The 19,711-nt window shown below is 40.2% G+C and overlaps 2 protein-coding genes across 4 annotated transcripts; both read right to left on the bottom strand.

The window, feature by feature from the left end:
• Window positions 1-237: 237 nt before the first annotated feature.
• On the bottom strand, window positions 238-8,789 carry sxph (saxiphilin). Its single transcript, XM_084928943.1, has 17 exons — window positions 8,680-8,789; window positions 8,256-8,419; window positions 7,183-7,282; window positions 6,245-6,421; window positions 5,971-6,133; window positions 5,832-5,896; window positions 4,612-4,769; window positions 4,327-4,513; window positions 4,093-4,241; window positions 3,913-4,003; window positions 3,417-3,464; window positions 3,149-3,331; window positions 2,790-2,937; window positions 1,540-1,622; window positions 1,261-1,445; window positions 761-947; window positions 238-677 (listed from the first exon to the last, which is right to left on the bottom strand). Exons 1-17 carry the CDS (start codon window positions 8,732-8,734, stop codon window positions 634-636), a joined length of 2,187 nt encoding a protein of 728 aa, XP_084785069.1. The 5' UTR covers window positions 8,735-8,789; the 3' UTR covers window positions 238-633.
• Window positions 8,528-19,691, bottom strand: sfi1 (SFI1 centrin binding protein). 3 transcript variants are annotated; one of them, XM_084928940.1, is made up of 30 exons: window positions 19,123-19,691; window positions 18,883-18,954; window positions 18,672-18,782; window positions 18,487-18,581; window positions 18,265-18,382; window positions 18,076-18,178; window positions 16,426-16,582; window positions 16,167-16,328; window positions 15,981-16,051; window positions 15,799-15,891; window positions 15,607-15,704; window positions 15,461-15,527; window positions 15,229-15,359; window positions 14,584-14,665; window positions 14,332-14,510; window positions 14,170-14,245; window positions 13,773-13,868; window positions 13,598-13,674; window positions 13,386-13,488; window positions 13,196-13,292; window positions 12,717-12,877; window positions 12,555-12,629; window positions 12,014-12,088; window positions 11,727-11,903; window positions 11,461-11,651; window positions 10,874-11,138; window positions 10,694-10,778; window positions 10,439-10,583; window positions 10,262-10,361; window positions 8,528-9,426 (listed from the first exon to the last, which is right to left on the bottom strand). In XM_084928940.1, the coding sequence occupies exons 1-30, from the start codon at window positions 19,284-19,286 to the stop codon at window positions 9,253-9,255; spliced, it is 3,600 nt and encodes a 1,199-aa protein (XP_084785066.1). In that variant the 5' UTR covers window positions 19,287-19,691; the 3' UTR covers window positions 8,528-9,252. The 3 variants fall into 3 exon arrangements, with proteins under 3 accessions (XP_084785066.1, XP_084785067.1, XP_084785068.1); XM_084928941.1 differs by having other exon boundaries at window positions 18,286-18,382; XM_084928942.1 differs by having other exon boundaries at window positions 19,392-19,690.
• Between the last annotated feature and the right edge of the window lie 20 nt (window positions 19,692-19,711).

The raw sequence follows: 19,711 nt of genomic DNA, 5'->3' as shown, positions 1-19,711 counted from the left end.
ACAATTTATACTAAACAAATCATTTTACCAGCTTTAAAGGTGAAAGCATACAAATGATACACATTTAAACAAACTACAATGTCATTCTGTCATCGGTGCAGCCTGATGGAGTGGCTCTTTAGACTTTCTTTGCTTACCATAATGACAGAAGAAAAGCTGAAACTTATTAATTCTTAACATAACAAACAAAGTTAAGTTAAAGGCACACAACAAAGAAGTTCTGCCTCCCCCCCAAAATCAGCAGTGTTAAAATAAATCTGAAAAAAGAGGTAATTATAGCACAATATATGTAGTACAGAGATAACTGCAGTGCTGGGCATTATAACAGGTTCTATGTGTGACATTTTGCTGAGAGAATGTCGTAAGATAAAATCAGTATGACAATGAATTCTTGCATTTACTGTCATGCTTAAATGCAGTTTTTGTGTCTTTGAAAAACACAAAGATTACACATCAGATGGCATCTAAATTTAGTAAAAAGTTTAAAAAAAAAACCCCAACATTTTAACATTTTATTGAGTTTTTTTGTGAACATGATGATAAAAAGTGATGGTTTGCAGACATAACAAGTATGTGGATGAAGAGTGGAAAAACTGAAGCACAGAGGTTGCGTTCTTCTTGTTGGTGGGTCCATTAAAATATGCTGCACACATCTTGATTGCAAAACTCCAATATATCTGTTGCAAAGGAAAGCAAACAGACCCATTAGTGACAGTTTAATTGTGCAACAATCGGCCACTCTGTCGGGCTGCTGTCGTACCAGAGAGCGTGCAGTTGAAGACCGTGTCTGCGTGGGTGTAGAACTCCTCTCCGAGGATGGAGCGGTAGTCCATGTGACTTGTGTGGGCAAAGCATTGCGTTGCATCTTTAAACAGCAAATCACTTTCTCCATATTGATGAGACTCAAAGAGCTTGAACTCTGTGTTTGAGTTGACTGCCAGAGCTTCCTATATGGTCAAAAAACAAGTAATAAATACATTTAGAGGTATAATTATCCACCTGTGTCCTCGACTCAACTTTGGGCTGCATATTGGTGCAAAAATGATGCTATGCCATTAAAACATAGCGCTTCACTGAGCAAATATAAAAGCAGGAAGATAAAAAGCATTCTGCAAAACTTTTATAATAAAGAAATAGAGCTGAGGTAAGTCAGAGCAAATGATTATAAAAAACACACTGAGTAGTAAAGTAATGTACTGGCAGTAGTTTGCTGCTGGGGAGATTTTAAAAACAGATTGTTTAAAAAAAACCTTAACAGACCTGTGACTTCATAAGGAAGTCGTACACTCGTGCTGTGAGCACGGGCCGTGTCATGACGGTGTTTGGTGGGATGACTCCCAGATTACAAGTCTCCCAGTCTGACAATGGGGCCCGGCGACCGTCAGCACACAGCAACTCAAAGTCTGACGATGACCACCCCTCTGCCCAGCCAGTGGTGTTCAGACCTGCAGGATGTACGAGATGTAGACATTTGTCATGTGAAGTTAGAGTCTGTTAGTGTGAGTGATCGCATCACCGGTTTGATTTTGAATATCTCACCAAGGATGTTTGTGTGAAGGCTGTGTTGCTCCAGAAAGGCCACGTCACCGTAGCTTTTCCCGCTGCGATCTCCAACTAAGCACCTGAGCAATGAGTAACGGGTTGAAGGGTCAGTTTAGTAAAATGGTTTAACTCGGTTTCCACCACTAATTTCTTTTATCACCTTTACTGAATTTGGAAGCTAACTTCAAAAAGAGAAAAAAATTGCCATCTAAAAATTTTGACTTACTGACTCAAACTGGAATTCTTTTCATATAGTGGAAACAAGCTTCTATATGCAGTAGAGGTTATAGACTGTATATAAAAGATGGATACAGCCACAGTGACTTTACCTACTACCTTTTTGAAGCCTTCAGTTCATCATTATAGCCATCACCACTTTAATTTTCAGTTAAGTTAAACAAACTGCAACACAGATTTTTGGGATGATTGTTTACTTCAACTAAACTCACTGGAAGCCTTCTTATTTTTCAGATATTTACATTAAAATTCTCCAGAAGACTCCAACACCACAAACACGGCCAAACGTTACAACAACTAACAGACTGACACACCTGTCAATCAAAGCGGCAGTGTTCCTCACTTTAAGTCTTAATGTGAATTAAATGTTTGAGTTCTAAAAAAAACCATTTACAACAATATTATTTTGGCTTAATGTCACCATTTTCAACAGTGTCATGGCCTAAAACCTCCTCTGTATAGGAAAATATTAGAGACCCTAAAATATTAGAGGAAACCCCAAGAATCAGACTTCGAACAATCACTTGGTAACAGTGGGAAGGAAAAACCCTCTTTTAACAGTAAGAAACCTCTGGGAGAACGAGGCTCAGGGAGAGGCAACCATCTGCTGAGGCGGTTTGGGGATGAGGAGAAAGAAAAAAGCAGAGGGGCTTTATATTCTTCACTTGTCTCACACTGATGTTATGTTTTCTAGTGTTGCGCCATGGTCATGTGGAAATTCTGTTATAATATTTTTGGATGGAAGAATGATAATAAAACCCATTTGAACCACTTGATTTCCAAAAATGCTTTGTTTTTAAAAAAACAAAAACAAAATCCCTGTCAACTTTAGTATGTGTCTACAGATGACCCATAGAGACGAACGAAATTAGTTTATTCAGATTTACGTGCATTATGATGACGGAAGATACTTCAAAAAGAGGACAATAGAACTTAGAAAGACTAGATTTAATAATATTTGACGCAGGACATAGACTTTACAACATGACTTAACACTTTACTACACATACCTTAAAGCTCCCATATTTCCATAGTAACGCTCATTGTGATTTTCGGTGCAGCGTTTGGTTGCAGTCTCCCCTGTGCCTCCAATGCATACCTTGCAAAGATTACCCTCAGATCCAGGAAGACAGCTTTTCCAAAACACCTCATTGTACACTAGGAAAACACAAAGTGGCAGACTGCAGTCACGTGAGGGTCGAAGCAGCATTGGATTAATTTAAAAGGATAAGGATCCACCAGCGTGGAGTGCAAAGGTCCAGAAAACATGAACAAGATATTTCTAAGAAGTGGACTTGAATGAACACCGATTAGTGGTGAATAAGTTTAGTAAATCAGGATTTCCCATGAATTTTTCTGAAAACACTACCTTTGTCAGGATCACAGGGGGAGCTGCTGTTGTTCGCCAGGCTTAAGGTGTGTCTGTATGGAAGGAGCCAGCCTGCAGGGCTGTAGGTGTTGCTGTGGCAGGAGCGACGGCCTCCGAGATTCCCGATGAATATGTTCCTGCTGGAGCGCTTTGCGACTGCTAAACCCACAACTGAGGGAAAGACTGAACAGAGCAGCAGACGTGGTTTCTATGTAGAAATAAGATCATTGTAGACTGATTATGCAGCTGTTTTTTGTCTTCATCTCACCATCTGTCTCCAAGTGAGTGGATCCTTCAGCAGGCACGCAGTTTTTTCCTGTGAAAACCCAACAACACAAGAGTGACACAGAAAAGCACGTGCTTTATTGATTAATCTGATGAGACTTTTTGTTTTGTTTTTTTACAAGGGAAAAATGCTATGCAATCCTAAGTGGCCCTTTGTGAAAAAGTAATTGCCTAAACCTATGAACTGTTTGCGCCACCCTTGGTAGCAAGAACTGCAATCAGACATCTGCGATAACTGGCAATGAGTCTTTCACCTCACTGTGGGGGACTTTTGGCCCATACTTCTCTGCAGAATTGTTTTAATTCAGCTACACTAGAGGATGTTTGAGCATAAACGTCATGTTTGAGGTCATGCCAAAGTATCCAGACTTTGGTTAGGCCAATCTAAACCTTCATTTCTGTTATTTTGAGCCATTCAGGGGTCCTCGTGTGTTTGCTTCATAATTACATTACATTATTATATTCTGCAACAGTCCTACCATAATATTCTGTCACAACGGGGACAAGACCACACTTCCCTGCGATGAACGAATGCGTTGCATCTAGTGAGACAGCGTCCACCTCATCCCTCTGTGGTAAAGGCACACGTCATTTTAGCTTGTATAGTGTCCTAGAGAATTTGATAAACATCTCAATAATCTGCAGTCTAGATGGCTTACCTTAATTTTCTCAATACAGTCACGCATTGAGATTGCTCTGACGCACACCAGTGGGTCAGACTTTATGCTGAGCGCCCACTGCTCACACTTCTTCTGCTCTGCGTAGCTGATGCAGCACCATCTAATGACACTGTCCTCCAGTGAGCTTCCTGCAAACACAAAGACACCGTAAAACCCAAGCCTGTGCGTTCTGAGTTTAAAAATGTACAACCGTACATATACAAGAACAAGCACCTTCATGCCCAAGTCCTTTGAGCAGCGCCACATAATCCAGCCCCAGCACCTGACTGACATCTATGTCGTCTTGCAGGACAACGAGTTTCTCAGTCACATCTCTGAAGAGAAGATCGTTTTCTCCAAAAGATGAGGAGCTGAAGAGTTGGAAGCGCTGCCTTTCTCTTCCTTGCCGACCAAACAGCGTCTAACAAATTAATAAAAAATGCTTGAACAATCAGTTAGTGGGTACAGTAACAGCTATGACCCTTAGGCACAGAGATGGAAATTGAACAAACTATTTACCTGCACAGTTGCTAGAAATTTGCGAACAACCTTGCGAAAATTGACTCTGGTGACCATGCCCCCTCCTGGACCACGACCCAGATTACAGCTTCTGTACTGGCTGAGGGGAGCTTGTGTGCCATCAGTACACAGTAACCTGAACTCGTCACGCTCACTCTCTGACAAAAGAGACAAATAAAAAACTGAAAGGTAAACAAGTCTTAAGGGTCAGTGCAACTTTCTGCAGTTTGGTGGTTGAACTGATTTAAACGGGATATTTACAGCGATCAGGCATAACATTATACCCCCTGCAGGTGAAGTGAATAACGCTGACTGTTTCTTTATCTTGGCACCTATTAATATGTGGGATATATTTAGGTGCCAAGAGAACATTTTGTCCTGAAAGTTGATGGATTAGAAGCAGGAAAACTGGGCAAGCATAAGGATTTGAGTGAGCTTGAAGAGGACCAGATTGTGTTGGCTAGATCAGAGCATCCCCAAAACTTGCTCAGTGACAGCTGGATTAGGCTCCAGCCTTTCAGCGACCCTGAATAATAAGCAGTTGAGAAAATAAATTGAAGGATATTTTGATGAACAACATATTATATTCTATATTTTGGTTTTCTGTGCAATCATTATCTTTTAAAACCTGTTAGTCCTGATGACTATGTGTAAAATAAAGGAACAAACCCCTCTCAGTTTATGGTGAAAGCAGTTTGTAGCACAAAGATCAGGAAAGTTTATTTATGGCTGAAACATAGCAGCAATACAAAGTAATACAGAAGTTTGATCATGAAAAACAAAACAAAAATTTGATAATTGGATCAGTCCCAAGGTTGTGTGCAGCTTAGCACTTTTCTTTTAAGCACGTTATCTATCTCACATGCATTAGCTGATTAAGCTCAGCAGTTACCCTAGCATGAATATGGACCATCGAAGGAAGCCGGGGTACCAGAGGAAACACACACAGGCTGTGAGGTGCTATTGTGGTTAGCACTGAACAACTATATCACCCACTGTGATCAGAAAGACTCTGTTCAGTCAGACTGTAATGTCATCTTTAGTTTTATTGTTTAATAACAACCAAAAGTCAGTTTGCCATGATTTTAGGAACTTAACATTTTTTATAAATATGATATTAATAGACCCCTTTATGCAAATGTCATTTTCAAAACATTTTGCTGGTTTTGGGATATCCCCATATATATTTTTATTCCAATACAATATAAAAAAATGCTTACCTTCAATAGTTTCAAGTGCTAAATGGTCCACAAATGCAACATCCCCTATCCCCCTCCTGAGACATCTGTGACAGAGCAAAACAGGAAATAAAAACAGTTTCCTGATGTTTTAACTGGTTGACCTTTTGTAAAGCCTGACCTGAGAGCTCCCTGGTTGTTGTAGAAGGGCTCGCTGTGGGATGTTTCGCAGTGGTAATTCTTCTGGCGTATGTAAGACTTCTGGCCCTGGCACAAAATGCACAGAGGAAGTGCCATCGCACCAGCACCAGGAATACAGCTGGCACTGAAAAAAGTGCTGACATCTGTCAGAGGAGGAGAAAAAACAAGTCAGGGTGGGGGACTGAAAACCCAGATCAGAAATGAAAACACATTTATGGAAAAAAGCAGCTGACAGTTGATTACAGTCCAATTACCCTGACTAAGCGGATGCTCCTTTGCCCAGCTCAGGTAGTTTCGGGACAGCAGGAAGCCGAGTGGGAGACTCCATCCAGCTGTCCATCGAACTCCGCTGTGGCAGCTCCTGTGGCCCTGCAGGGATCGTATGTCCAAGCTGCTGTTTCTCACCACAGCCACAGACCGAGTACAGCCTCCTGTAGATAAATATATAAACAGACATGTGGGTCTTTTCATATCAGTATCAACCAAATCTAAAAATTTTTCCACCTGACTTATTGAAGCTATACAAAAAGATTCCTTTTTTAAGAGTCAAGACTGGGTGCTTTTTAACAGGTTCTATTTTTTTTTTTGAAGTTCAGAATGTCCACTCCAGGTGTCACAATCTAAAACTCAAATCTCAAGATGCAGCTCCTTTAGCATTACCAAGATCTTAACTCCTTCAGTAAACATAATTTCATATTACCTGGCAATTTGGAAAGTGTTAAATATATAAACTATGCTAGAAAATGATTATATGCATGAGGAATTACGGCTAGAAGATTAGTCCAAATTTAGGTAAAAAGGCGACCTTTCAGATGCTACAGCATGTTGTGACTAGTCACTCTTCCTGCACAGCCCTGAAAGATTGACACAAAATTTACTTTTTCCAAGTTTTCTCTTGTGAATTATTATTAATTATTTACCTTCATTTTTTCCATGAAGCTAGCTCTTGCATTGCTCAAAAATATGAAAAAAAGGTTATTAAAAAGCACCAAATTTCAAACCACTCTTGTACTCTGAGGGTGTTAAAGTCAGAACATTTTCACAGTATGATGGTACTATTTTGCATGGTTGTGTTCATTCTAAGCTCCAAGCTCATTCTGAATGGGGTTAAGTTCGAGAAACGTATTTTTCAATAACCCCCTTTTTAGATCAGTGCTGAAGATACATCTCAGAAAAGTGAGCTTAAACCTACCATCACTGTAGATCTCCTTAGCAATGGCTACAAGATCAAACTGCTTGACAGCCGAGTAAATTTCTCCTGCATCTAAAGTCACAATGTCAGCACGATTAGCCTGAAACAAACAATTCAGAAAAAGAGTTTTAAATAGTTAATTTTACATCTCAGCAAATTCAATTAATACAATGCTAATACACGGTTTTCCCAAAAAGAAGGGATGTGCAATGTACTGTTTATAAGATTGGGGAAACCTGCAGTCAGCTGAGACAAAAAAAAGTCACTTGGATGAGTGACGAAACGTTTCTCCCACTGAAAACACTACGCCCAGATGAGCAGAATCAACTTTTGGGTAATGTACTTGCACTTTATTGTGTCCTTCGTGTTATGGTGCTTTCTAATTTTAATCCACTACAGTCTGGATTTAATCATTGCATTTTGTAATCCATTTATTTTACAGCTTAATTTCATTAGTGTAGTTCTCCTTGCAACTTCACAATCACACGTCTCTCTCTCTTACAGTCCTGCACACATATTCTGTCTTGCTTCTCATGACTTTCATTTGCATTTGGTAAATTTTCATTTACCTCATTTTCATGTGCCTGCCTTATCACCAGTGCAAACAGGGGGCTAAAAGTCAAACCCAGCCCCATCACGAACACAGGAGTCACTCCAATCACATATGTCACCACTGTCCTCATACATGTCGTCCACCATCCACACACAGTTCTCTGGCACTCCCTCGTGCAGTATCGCAGTTCTTCTCTTGGCGCCTTATCATATGTTATCTCCATAAAGACAAGTGCAACTCCTTCCATCTTTCCATACTTTTCCATCAACACTCTTAAAGCACACATGACATCTGTTGTGCTTTTTCTCAACATGAAGCCATACTGCTGCTCACTAATCATCACCTCGGTTCTTATCCTAGCTTTAACAGCTCTTTTTCATATTTTCATGGTAAGGTGAATCAGCTTTACTACAGCTCTGCACATCACCCTTGTTACTGATATGCAAGCAACTTTAAATAATTTGCTCCAAGCTGGATTAAAACATCTTTTTATTGTGTATTGCATTGTAGACTTGCTCACCTTGATCCTATTGATGCAATCAGTTGTGCTAGATGCTCGTATGCATGAAAGTCTGGCAAAAGCTGCCAGAGTGGCTGGTGACACCACTGCTGCCAGAGCTTTAGCTAGTTCTGCACACTTCCTCTGTTCAGGATCTGACACTGTGCACCATCGCATCTTCTTAGCTGCCATGAAGGGAGCAGTTCAAATGGTTAAAGAAAGAAAACAACGGCCATAAGAATGCATACAGTCCTTCCAACTTTCAGTAAATTCAAAAGACTCTACAATATTCATATTATTAAACTCAGTTTTATTAATGTCCTGAAAAGCAAATGCTCCAAACAGATGGTAACAGGAACCAGAAACACCTCAACAATACGAGGCTGAAGAACATAAAATATTTCAAGAAACAATAATAATCACCTAGTTCAGTAACAACACTTACCACTTACAGAGCACACAAAGATGGAAAAGAGTAAAATGGGATAAAATCCTTGCATTTTGACTTGCTCTTGATCAAAGATATAACTCTACAAACAGACCGCTGTCCTCTCTGTTAAACTAAAATCTGTGATTTTAGTTCAGTGATTTTCCAAAGTACTAGAAGCACTGCTACAAACAGGGTAATAGCAGACCTATTGCGTAAGGGCACCTCCTCCGAAAACAGTAAAATCACTCTTTGCACACATATGGAAAATATTTTGCACCATCTGCAACAAGGACGACCCCTATCCAATGTTTTGCTGGATTTACAGCTATAGAGCTGAGTGTTCCTTTAAGGCACTTGACGTTTATGTTTTGGGAATGCCGAAGACATTTTACACGATAATTAATAAGAACCATTCAAATTGGTCCCCACCACCTGAGGGCAGCAAAGACATAAGCACAGAGTAGTTAAATATGCATATGCTGATTCAGTTCTAAGATCAGACTATTTTTAAAAAAAATGTGATGCTGGCAAGTGAACAACAGTTCAAACAATCAGCAAGTGAACCCGTCACGGTCTCCATTATTCCTGTCACGTTGGCAATGCAGAGTTTTGAGTTTCTGACTCTTCTGTTTTTTGATGAGGAGCATGAAGTCCTAAACTCCGGAGGACAGTCTGCAAATGCTGGATTCTCTCTGCGTGCAGCAACATCACCGGTTTCTGTTTTTCCAGCTTAGTGGACAGCCTGTCGATGAGCTCCTCCAACTGTCAAATGAAAAATCACCAGGAGTGACACAGTCAGTACCATGAACAATAATTTAATTGAATGCACCACCCTCTCAGCTCAGTTTCTTTTCCTCCACAGACAGAGATTTACAGGTCAAATGACACTGTAGAAGAATGCATGGAAAATCTGAGCCATCAGGAAGAGAAGTTTAGAAGTTACTTCAGGTAACTAGCATCATGATTAAGACTGCACATGCACACATTGCAAAGTCCCTTCTTCCTTTCCATAAGGAAAGAAATGTGAACCCTTAGATTTATAACAGATAGTTAAAAAATGAAAAAGGTAATGTATGTCATAACTGAATCTGTTTTCCTACCTTATCACGCTTACTTGTTGCGTAAGATATCTGTTGTTATAAGTGCTTATACACTTTGTAAATTCAATAATTGCATAATATCTGAAATGTCAGGAATTTAAAATATCTTACTTTAGAACTGGTCGAGGAATTACCTAACAAATGCTTTTTTCAACAAAAGGCAGTTCACTTCATTAATAATCTCTAAAGCTTCACTCACACAGACGTAGAGACGGCTTGGCAACTCCAAAAGAGGTTGGTGAGTGGTTCCTGGCTCAACTAGTTGAGGAATATGCACTTTAGGTGGTTCCCTAGCAACCACCGTTCGCTAGGGAACGCAAGTGTAAAATTAGTCTTTACACTTGTGTGACTGGGGTACTAAGCTTAATACTTATGTGAACCTAAATGTGAAAGACACCAAATTTTGGGCTGTGATGATTAAATAAAGATAGCGTAACAGCAAACAATGTAAGTTTATGTTCAACATAAACAGTGACAAAAGTATCTTGTGTCCTTACGTCCTTCAACTCTTGACAGATAGCATTTTTTTCCATCACTTCGTCCTTTCCACTGGTCTGCAGCCAACTCTGTAACACCCCTTTCAGCTTTCGCCATGCCCTGAGTGAATAAAACACCGATGCTATTTTCACATCACATATTGCAAAGAAAAGAAGAGTGGAAAAACAGATTTCTACCGGAGCTGCTTTCTGTCCAGCTGGAAACTCTTCATGTCCTGTTGAATCCTGAGAAGCTCGCTCATCAGAGCTGACGTTGAATCACTTGTTGCATTTTCAGCATCAGGAACCTCAGTTTCTCCACCAGATGCACTCAGACGTGTTTCTTGAAAAAGCAACAAAACAGTTGTTTTGGGTTTGGTGATTTAATAAGTTTTTTTTTTTTTTTTAATAAATATTGAAAACATACTCTAGAAAAAAGAGCAGGGTCTATACCTGGATATGCAGATGAGTGGGGATCTAAAGAAGTGACAGACTGAGGAAAAGGCTCAACTGGAGAGTCTCCAAGACTTGATTTGAACTTAAAAAGAAAAAAAAAAGGTTTAACCCAAATTGAGTTACTTAATACAGCAACAAATAGTTGCTGATGTGTCAAACAGGTGTATCTTATCTTACTTTATTCTGTCTCCCAGTAGTCATGAAAGCAGAAGGAGGTAAAAGAGGTTCTTGGTTTTGGGTGTGCTGAAAAAAGTCCATGTTGGACATTAGAGATTCAGAAGGTGGCACAGTTGACATGACACTGCACTGATGTGGAGAGGCAACAAAAACTTCATCAGCATGGCGGCAGTTTGACGCTGGATGGTTTTTCTGTGTGGGACGACTGCACTCAGATGAGTTTGGAGCTGCTTTAATGTTGGTGACGGCAGATTGTGGCTGGGTACTTGAGTAAACAGAAAAGAAAAAGCTTTAATCAGTGATTCCTACACTGACTTTTAACACAATGCTTCCATTTAAGTAAGCTTATTATAGTTCAAACGATATTCAGATGCTTGTCTTCTGTTTTTATTTTCATGTATTACCACATACAGCATTGGAAAAGGATTTTACCATCGAAAAACATGAAGCAATGTTTCTTTTACTGATAACTTCTCTTCCCTTTATGGGGCTAAAGGCTGCGATGTTTGGGTACGCAGCCTAAAAAAAAAGTCAAACTGCATGTGTGGAACAGTTTCACGGCTTGTCAGAGTGAAGTACACACTCACAGCTTGCTATGCAATCCATCTGCAGCTTCCTGCTTTGTTGAGTCAGAAGATGAAACACTGCTCAGACAGAAGCTCACACTCTTTTTTGCTGGCTGCCCTCTCGTCTCTTGCTCTCTTCGGGGTTTGCACAGTGCCCGCTGCTTCCACCGTGCAGCACAACGTTTAACAACTCTCTGGAGGTGTTGTGATCTCTGCAGGACACAAGCAGAGAGGTGAGGCACTGAAATCTTAGGTCTAGAAATCACAAGTAATGCACAATAACCTACTTGTAGTTGACTGTGTTGTGTTAGGTTTGTTGTGAGATCATTCATGTGAGCGGCATATGTGAGGATGCATGTCACCCCCTCCCTCAGCAGCTGGTCTCTGTAGACCAGTGCAGCTCTGGCTGCATGTTCTTGCTTTCTCCGCTGCTCTGTGACCCAAATCCTCCACCCATACAACACCTGCATCAGGTCCAGAAAGTATCAAGAGGGCTTGTTAGACCCTGTGAGCACCATTTCTGCAATGCATTTGGTGGTGTAGAAAGAAAAGAATGTGGAGGCAGGTTATTTACCTTGGCCTGAAGTGTGAGGGACCAGTGCCAGAGTGCTCTCTCCGTTTGCTTCGCCTCTCGCTGTCTGTGCTGCAGCTGTTAGCAGAAAGAAAAACCAAAGCCTGTTTAACTGCTCTCAATCAAAACCAATCAATACTCATTCATTAGAAATGCCACATTTGCAGCATGACGACAATAAACACACAGACAGATCTCAAAATCGCACAGTCAGAAGACACAGAGACAGCCTAAATCCATAGGAGAAATGTGGCAAGGTCTTCAGATGGCCAAAAATAAACAAACCTTCAAAGTGCCATAAAAACCTGGGAGCAAATGAAGTAAGGGGAACTGATGCCATTTTAAAAGTAAAGACTGTTCACACCAAATACTGATTTGATGAATCAAATCTATTGATTTAAAGTCTGACTTTGCTGTTTTCCCATAACTCCTTTTCCTAACAGAAATGATTAGCAGTAAAAGCAAAATAGAAGCAAATGGTAGATATTCGCTTCTTTTGATCAATCAGTCTGTTCAGACCACAAAAAAAGGAAAATCAACAAACCTTTGTTTTCCACTGCTCAAAGTACATCTGGTACATTTTTAATCTCAGCAATAACAGTCCCTGTCGTTTCATCACCTACAAAATCACAGTTTTAAACAAGTTAGATTACAGCTTGATGTCAGTATAGATGTATATGCATTGAGGGATAAAAGAAGTTAGAACCTTATTCTTCTGGTGCTGGTAGTGATGCTCTTTCCAAGCTTTCAGCGCATTAGAAAGGAGTTTGGAGTTATGGTGTCTCCTGGCTTTTTCCATGATTATCCTCTCCCTCCGAGCCTCCCTGGTCCGATTCCTCCATCGTCTGAAAAATTGCAGCAACCGCACTACACACAGAAATCATTAAAAAGTTTACAACAATTTGGATACACCTGGTAACCAGACAACACAGTTCTGATGCAACAGTTACTTAGCAGGTACAAAATCTTTGACAACTGCTAAGGTAACTGCTGCATTTGTCTAGGCGGTATCTTTCCATGACAGCCAAACAACTCTAAGACTAAGAAAGACATGCTGGAATATCAAAATTACTTACCACTGCTCTTAATGGTTACAGGTAGGTGGCAATCACAAGAGCAAAGTTAAGTTTGTTTAAAGAAAAATAAGTAACTAAAAGGAGTTAAAACGGCACCATATGACATTACCTTCATTTATAGACTGCTGAGCCCTGCTTAGTGCTTCCCTCTGCTGGAAGCGCTTTGACACCGCAAGTGTTGTTGCTTCTCTCCACGCATGAAACACCTTGAAAGATTTAGTGAAAAGAAAGCAATCGGTGTTGAAAATATGAAGACGCCTGATGATTTTGAACATGTATGCATCAGATCGCTTTGTAACCTTAAGCTGAAGGGAGTGATCGAAGTGATTCTGTGCTTGTTGCTCTGCGAGCCGGATCTCTGCTCGCTGCTCTGCATTTTCCCTCCACTCAGTAAGTGCCACTCTGGAGAGACATGACTGAAACTTAAGATCCTAACAAACACCTAGGATTTTATAAACAGAAGAAATGAAATTCTGATTTTAGAATGACACACAGTATTTGTCTTTATTACCTGAGAAAACACTGAGTGTGCTGCTTGTGAAGCTCCTCTGCATGGTCATAGATCTGAGACATCTGCAGGTGGTGTTTCTGTGAATACAGCAGGCCACAATGCATAGACTTCAACATTGTTTTCATGACCCTAAACAAATAAAATCATGTGGTTTTAACTGATATAAGATGTGTACCTTCCAGACCACAAAGGAGTGTTTTAGAAGTTTAACTTCATGCCAACTCTGAACCTCCTCCAGCCTGCTTTTCTTTGCTCTCTGGACCCTAACAAACTGACACACACAGAGAAAAAAGAAAACGGACACATTACACATGATTATAATAAAAATCAAAGCAGGGAAGAAAAATCTATCAGCTTTCATAATGGCACTCCATAGCTTTGGTCTCATTTAGGCAGTCTCATGCTGTCAGAGATGCTGAGCAGAATTTATAAGATACACATTTCCACATCAAAAAGCAAATTCTTTCAGTCTTTTTCAAATCTTAAGCCAAAGGCACTGATTCCTTACTGCACAATGACTAAAGTAACAGATGGAGTGCAGACTAGACTCAACAAAAATGTAAAATAATCACCTTTTTCCATTTTTCTACAGCCTTTCTTAAGCTGCGCAAATCACCCTGATGGCAGGCCTGCTGCTCTCTGTTTCTCCTGAAGTAAAACAAATAAATGACAGCACATTTAGCTCAAGCCCCAATGGTTCAACAACTTCACCAAAACGTCTTCTTGAGCTTCACCTGTCTCGTAGCTCAGTACTGTTTTCCTTCCACTGCATCATCGTCCTGTGTAGAAGTGTGTGACGATACAGACTACGTGAAGCCTCCTGTTTCTCCACCTCTTTGATCCGCTCTTGTGTGCGCTGCCTCCATCGCGTCCAGGCTCTCTGCTTCTGGCATCTCTCGTCATGAAGAACTGCCTGGAAAAACGTAAATGTTATTTATCACCAGTGCGGTGCACCACAACAAAGTTTTCATCTGCAGTTGACGTACCATCCTCTCAGAAAGCATCTCTTCCTTGAGCTTCTCCGACTTCCCCCACCAGGTGTAAAACACCCAGGCGCACTGGCGCCGCCTGACAACACAGTGGACAGACAGATCATTTGGACATATTCATCCACCCGCTAAGGTTGAAAACTACAAAGTCTACACACAAACCAGTACAAACCAAAGTCTAGATAGTGCAAACTGAATGTTCTCCCTCAGATGCCTAAATAAAGTCAATCTGATACTCTGACTGTCTGGGAAACGACTCCTGATTGTGGTGCCTCAGGGCTTGGATACCACAGACAGTTCCATAGAAAACTACCTTTTTGTCTTTGAGTTACAGCCAGAGACCAGCTCCCACGAGCAAAAATGATCCTCAATAAAATTGGGGTCAATTTGGCACAGAAGATGATGTCTGCTTTCTGTTTAAAGACTGTGGTGAATCTGTATGCGTGCATCCCACCACTCAGAATGGGACCAGTGATCTAAAAATAGAGGGTCTAAAAACAGCATCCACACTGAAAGTGGCCCAGAGAAGCCAAAAAAATAAGAACCTTAAAGGGGAAAGCAGCCAAATTTAAAAAGGTATATTGTTATTTTATTTTCATGGGAAGAGTTGCATAACTGAAGAGGAGAAAGGTGATGACTCACCGATTATAAGCTTGAGCTTTGAGTCTTCTCTGTTGAAGCATTCTGCTGTGGAGGGTAAACTCAACCCAAGACTGGAAACACTGAGGTAGCATACGGTCTACAAACCAAATGTCTGCACGACGCTCCAGTTCCTGTAAAAAAAATAAACAAAAAACCAAAATATAACAAGTTGATTGTGTTGTAATGTAAAAGCATCTGTATCTCTGCTGTCTTGAGTTGTATTTGAAAATACCTGCAAGTATCTCTGCTCAGCAAGTTTCTCTCTCCAGTGGTGAAAATGTCTTCTAAGCAGTGAAGTGCTGCAACGAGAACCAAATTCCATTTGTAGCACGGGTATTACAACAAAGAACTGTGAATATAGCCCTGTGATCAGAGCACCTGTAGTTACTCAGGGCCATATCTATGAGGGGATTAAAACTCCGGTTTTCAGCTTCCTCCACACGATCCTGCCATAGTTTCCAGTACTTACGAGTCATCTGCAAAAAAAAAAAGAAAAAAAAAAGCATTTCAGATGCTTTGAAACCTTCAATGAGAGTAACGCTGACTGTCTGCAGCGTGAAGATCAGTTACCGTTTGCTGACAATGTTGGATAGCCATACGGTTGTTCAGTCGATATGTTTTGTTCAACACGACATTAAGAGACAACCCTCGCAATCCAGCACGCTGCAATGAGAATGCGCTGAGATGAATACATGAATTGATCATGCTGATCTTTGCTTATGAGTGGGTCCTTTATTTTATTCATTTATTACCATTAAATGATGTTGGCAGTGTTGATTTGCTGCATTCTTTCTTTCAGTTTCTTCTCTGCACAATGCCACATCTACTGAAGAGCTCAAGAATCAAACAACAGTGCTAATAACTTAAAACTGATTTAGTAGCAGGTAGAAAAACTAGTTTATCCAAGTTTTATCCATTCTACAGGTGGATCAGGATACAAGCTTTCCAACGCACCAGTGCTCTGCACTGGATGCTCTGCGTGGCCAAACTGGTTGCTGCTTGCAAACGGGTCTCTTCACTGTGTTTGCGATCGAGAGCATTTCTCCATTTACTCCAACACTTCCTCACCAGGAGGCGAGAGCAGGCACGCTGAGCCAAAGCTGAAGGCGAAACACAAAAGAAAAAAAAATAAAAATGTGTTAAGAAATAGCAAAATAATGATGCTTCAAGAAAGCTGCGTGGGTATTTTATAATGACCTTGTGTTTCTTTCTTGGTGTGGCGATACGACACATATCTTATCCACTGATGCAAAGCTCTTCTTTTCAATCTGGAGATAAAATGAAACGCAGCTCTGGATTCTTTCTCTTTCTGGCAAGAAGCAGCCGTGTGCATCTCTTTCCACTGAAGCCAAGCCTTCAATACAAAATATATCAGGTGACTCATCACCAGAGAGAACACACAGGAGTAATGTACCTCAAGGTTCACTACTCTTTGGTTTTCTTTATACATTTTACCCCGGGAGCATGTCGTCCATGGGCATAATGTAAGTTGACAACCACCTCAGCTTAGATAAGCATTTCAATTCAGTCGTCTTTTATGCTGCTTAGGACTTAGACTCAGTAAGAGTTAGTTTTCACAGGATTGTAGTATAACTGAGCTATTTTCCCATTCCTGATTTATTTTTGCACATTTATCTCACTTAAATGTTTCAGATCAAATGTTAATATTAGATAAAAATAACTGAGGTTCATATGAAATTCAGTTTTAAGTAATGATTTCATTTATCAAGGATAAAAATAATCCAAACCTACAAGGCCCTGTGCGATAAAGCAATTGCCCCCTAAACCTAATGACTGTTTGTGCCACCCCTGACAACGAGAACTAAAATCAAGTGTTTGCAATAACTGATAATGAGTCTTTCACATCCCTGTGGAGGAATCTTGGCCAACTCTTCTTTGCAGAATTATTTTAATTCAGTCGCACTGGTGTGTTTTGGATCATTGTTCTGCTGCATAGCCCAAGTGCGTCTGAATTTCAGAGCACGAACTGATGGCTGGACATTCTCATTCAGGATTTTCTGGTAAAGAGCAGAATTCATGGTCCATCACAGAGTCACCACCATGTTTGACTGCTGGTGTAATGTTTCTTTTATGAAATACTGTGTGAGTTTTATGCCAGATGTAACGGGACTCAAACCTTCCAAAGAGAGATGGTGGTATGACGTGAATCTACTTGACTTCGTCTGACAGGTTCCATTTCCATTATTTCTTGATTCAACAGGTCTGGCTTGAATCAGGCCGAGGTGTGGCTATTAAAATTGAACTCAGCTTTCTAAAGAATGTGATTAATCACAGTTAATTTAAAATTCAATAATAACAGATGAAATTATCAATTTATTATTGTTATTATTATTTTTTGTATTTCCTTGGGTCATCTTTATCTAATTAGTTGGACAGATTGGAACAGCCTAACTGAGTAGATCAGACTGCCGAGCTTACTATCATCTATCATCACCATAAATCTCTCTTAAAGACATACTTTGATGAGCAAGTGTTTACTGTGCCTCTGCTTTGAAGTTAATGTTGTCCTTCATCATTTTTTCTTGGTGATAATTTTTTATTTATTTTAATTTTTCATAATTGCTTTTAATTTACATGTTTATAATTTTAATTGTCTTTATCTTTATAAAGATAAGATTTGTCTTTATCTACTGCCTTTGAACTTCTTCTACTGTCAGTGTTCCTACACTTTATGTTGTTTCACTTTTAATTCTTCTTAAACATTTTGTAGTTTGTCACTTTGTTTTGAAAAGTGCAGTATTGAAAAAAAGTTATTGTTATTTTTATTATTACTATTGATAATAATATTAACATGTGATTCACAGGGGTGTTCGATCACGCCCTTACCCTTGTCTTTAAGGTTAGCGCCCTCTGTTTCTGTGCTTGATCCTCCAAAATGTGAAGGTCTCGACGGTGCTGTAATCTAGTCTGCCACAAGCTCCACACTGAGCTGCAAAACAAAAACAAAGGTAAAACCAATATTATGGTAAAAATCATAATGCTAGAAGTTTTCATTTGATAACACAAAAATCTCACTGCATAGCTGAGAGCCTGTACTGCTCAAGAGCTGATTCCAGCATTCTGCTCTTCAGTCTTCTCATCTCTGTGAAAACCTCCCATCTGTCCAACACCAGACGCATCCGCTGCTTGTCAGCTGATAATAGAAACAAAGTGGGTGATGACACGTCAGTGAATTATGAAATCTGACAAAAAAAAAATCCCCAAACCAACATTACGCTTGAATGGTAAAAGTCACACCAAATGACTGAGCCTTTTGCTGTTGCATCTTCTTTTCCCTCTGCAAACACACAAACATTCGCCAGCTGTGGAGAGTCCAGTTGCACAGGTAATACCTGAAATAAAAGCAGCATGAATACATGAACAGACTTTGGTTATTCAACTATAAAAGTCCTTCATAATGTCCTATAATGTACTGTAATGACCTGTAGTGACAGTCTGCTCGCATGTTCAGACTCCACTCCCTCCTGGATGACCACCACTCATCTCTCCATCCTTCAAAGGTTCTTCTCAGTACCACTCTGTTATAATGCGACCTGGAAAACACTGGAATTAGTGAGCAGGTAGGAAAACGAGGGCAACCAGATGGTAAACTTGAAAATGCTTTCAATTTCCAAAATAAATGAAATACGTTACTTTGCTTCATGAGGAAGAACTCGGCCAAATGTGTTCTGTATCCATATCTTCAGAAACTTTCTTGCAAGGTGCCTGCAGAAGTTAAAAGAATGGAGACTTAATTTTCAGGAAGACAGTAACATGATAACAATGGGTCAAGGAATAGTTCAATTCAATTCAATTCAATTTTATTTATATAGCGCCAAATCACAACAAAAGTCGCCTCAAGGCGCTTCATAGATACATAGATAGTCTAAGCACCTTATTCTCAGCTCCTTGAGTCTTCCACCTTTGTTCCAGCTGTATCCAACTCTGTAAGCGACCTTTCTGATGTGAACTTTGCGCACTTGTTTTTCTTCGCCACGAGATCTGACATAGTTTAAACGGGGTCTTACCGGATCAGAGTTTCCGCCGCTACTTTGCATTTTTCAAGCAGCTATTATACAGAGCACCGAATCGCATCACTTCTCATATACAAGCATCCTCATTTTACACTTTGAAGGCTGTCGTAGCTTACATGACAAAATTACCTTCATTTATCCTCACGTTAAAACTCTTTACAAAGTGCCGCGCGTTTGTTTTTCCTTATCACGTGACCACTTGGTGTCTTCGATACACAGTTGTCAACAGCAACAACCTCCGCTGCCGCTCCACACTAAACTGGTTGTGGTAGTTGTAAGAGTCAAGGTCTGCTTAATAAACTTCTCAATATGGGGTGGTGTTTTTCATACACCTCCCTCTACAACAATTTAAATTCTGAAATGTTTACTTCACACGGGAAGAACGTACTTAAGGTCCCCTCAGTTTAACGACGATGACACGAAATGTCAGTCGTGGACTGCCCGCGAGG

The sequence above is a fragment of the Perissodus microlepis genome, chromosome 5, assembly GCF_051167445.1.
Source record: "Perissodus microlepis isolate ML-2025 ecotype Zambia chromosome 5, ASM5116744v1, whole genome shotgun sequence".
NCBI lineage: Eukaryota > Metazoa > Chordata > Actinopteri > Cichliformes > Cichlidae > Perissodus > Perissodus microlepis.
The sequence above is the reverse complement of the archived record's forward strand: the minus strand, read 5'-3'. Positions and strand labels throughout refer to the sequence as shown.

What these genes read in the sequence shown, in the direction of transcription:
- sxph (XM_084928943.1), bottom strand. Translation starts at nt 8,734, where the DNA reads ATGCAAGGATTTTATCCCATTTTACTCTTTTCCATCTTTGTGTGCTCT. An exon ending in AATTTCTAGCAACTGTGCAG is followed by an intron (nt 4,514 to 4,611) that starts GTAAATAGTTTG and finishes TTAATTTGTTAG; the next exon opens with ACGCTGTTTGGTCGGCAAGG. An exon ending in CAAAGGACTTGGGCATGAAG is followed by an intron (nt 4,242 to 4,326) that starts GTGCTTGTTCTT and finishes TTGTGTTTGCAG; the next exon opens with GAAGCTCACTGGAGGACAGT.
- sfi1 (XM_084928940.1), bottom strand. Translation starts at nt 19,286, where the DNA reads ATGCAAAGTAGCGGCGGAAACTCTGATCCGGTAAGACCCCGTTTAAAC. An exon ending in AGTACTGAGCTACGAGACAG is followed by an intron (nt 14,246 to 14,331) that starts GTGAAGCTCAAG and finishes GTTTTACTTCAG; the next exon opens with GAGAAACAGAGAGCAGCAGG. An exon ending in CTGTAGAAAAATGGAAAAAG is followed by an intron (nt 13,869 to 14,169) that starts GTGATTATTTTA and finishes TGTGTGTGTCAG; the next exon opens with TTTGTTAGGGTCCAGAGAGC.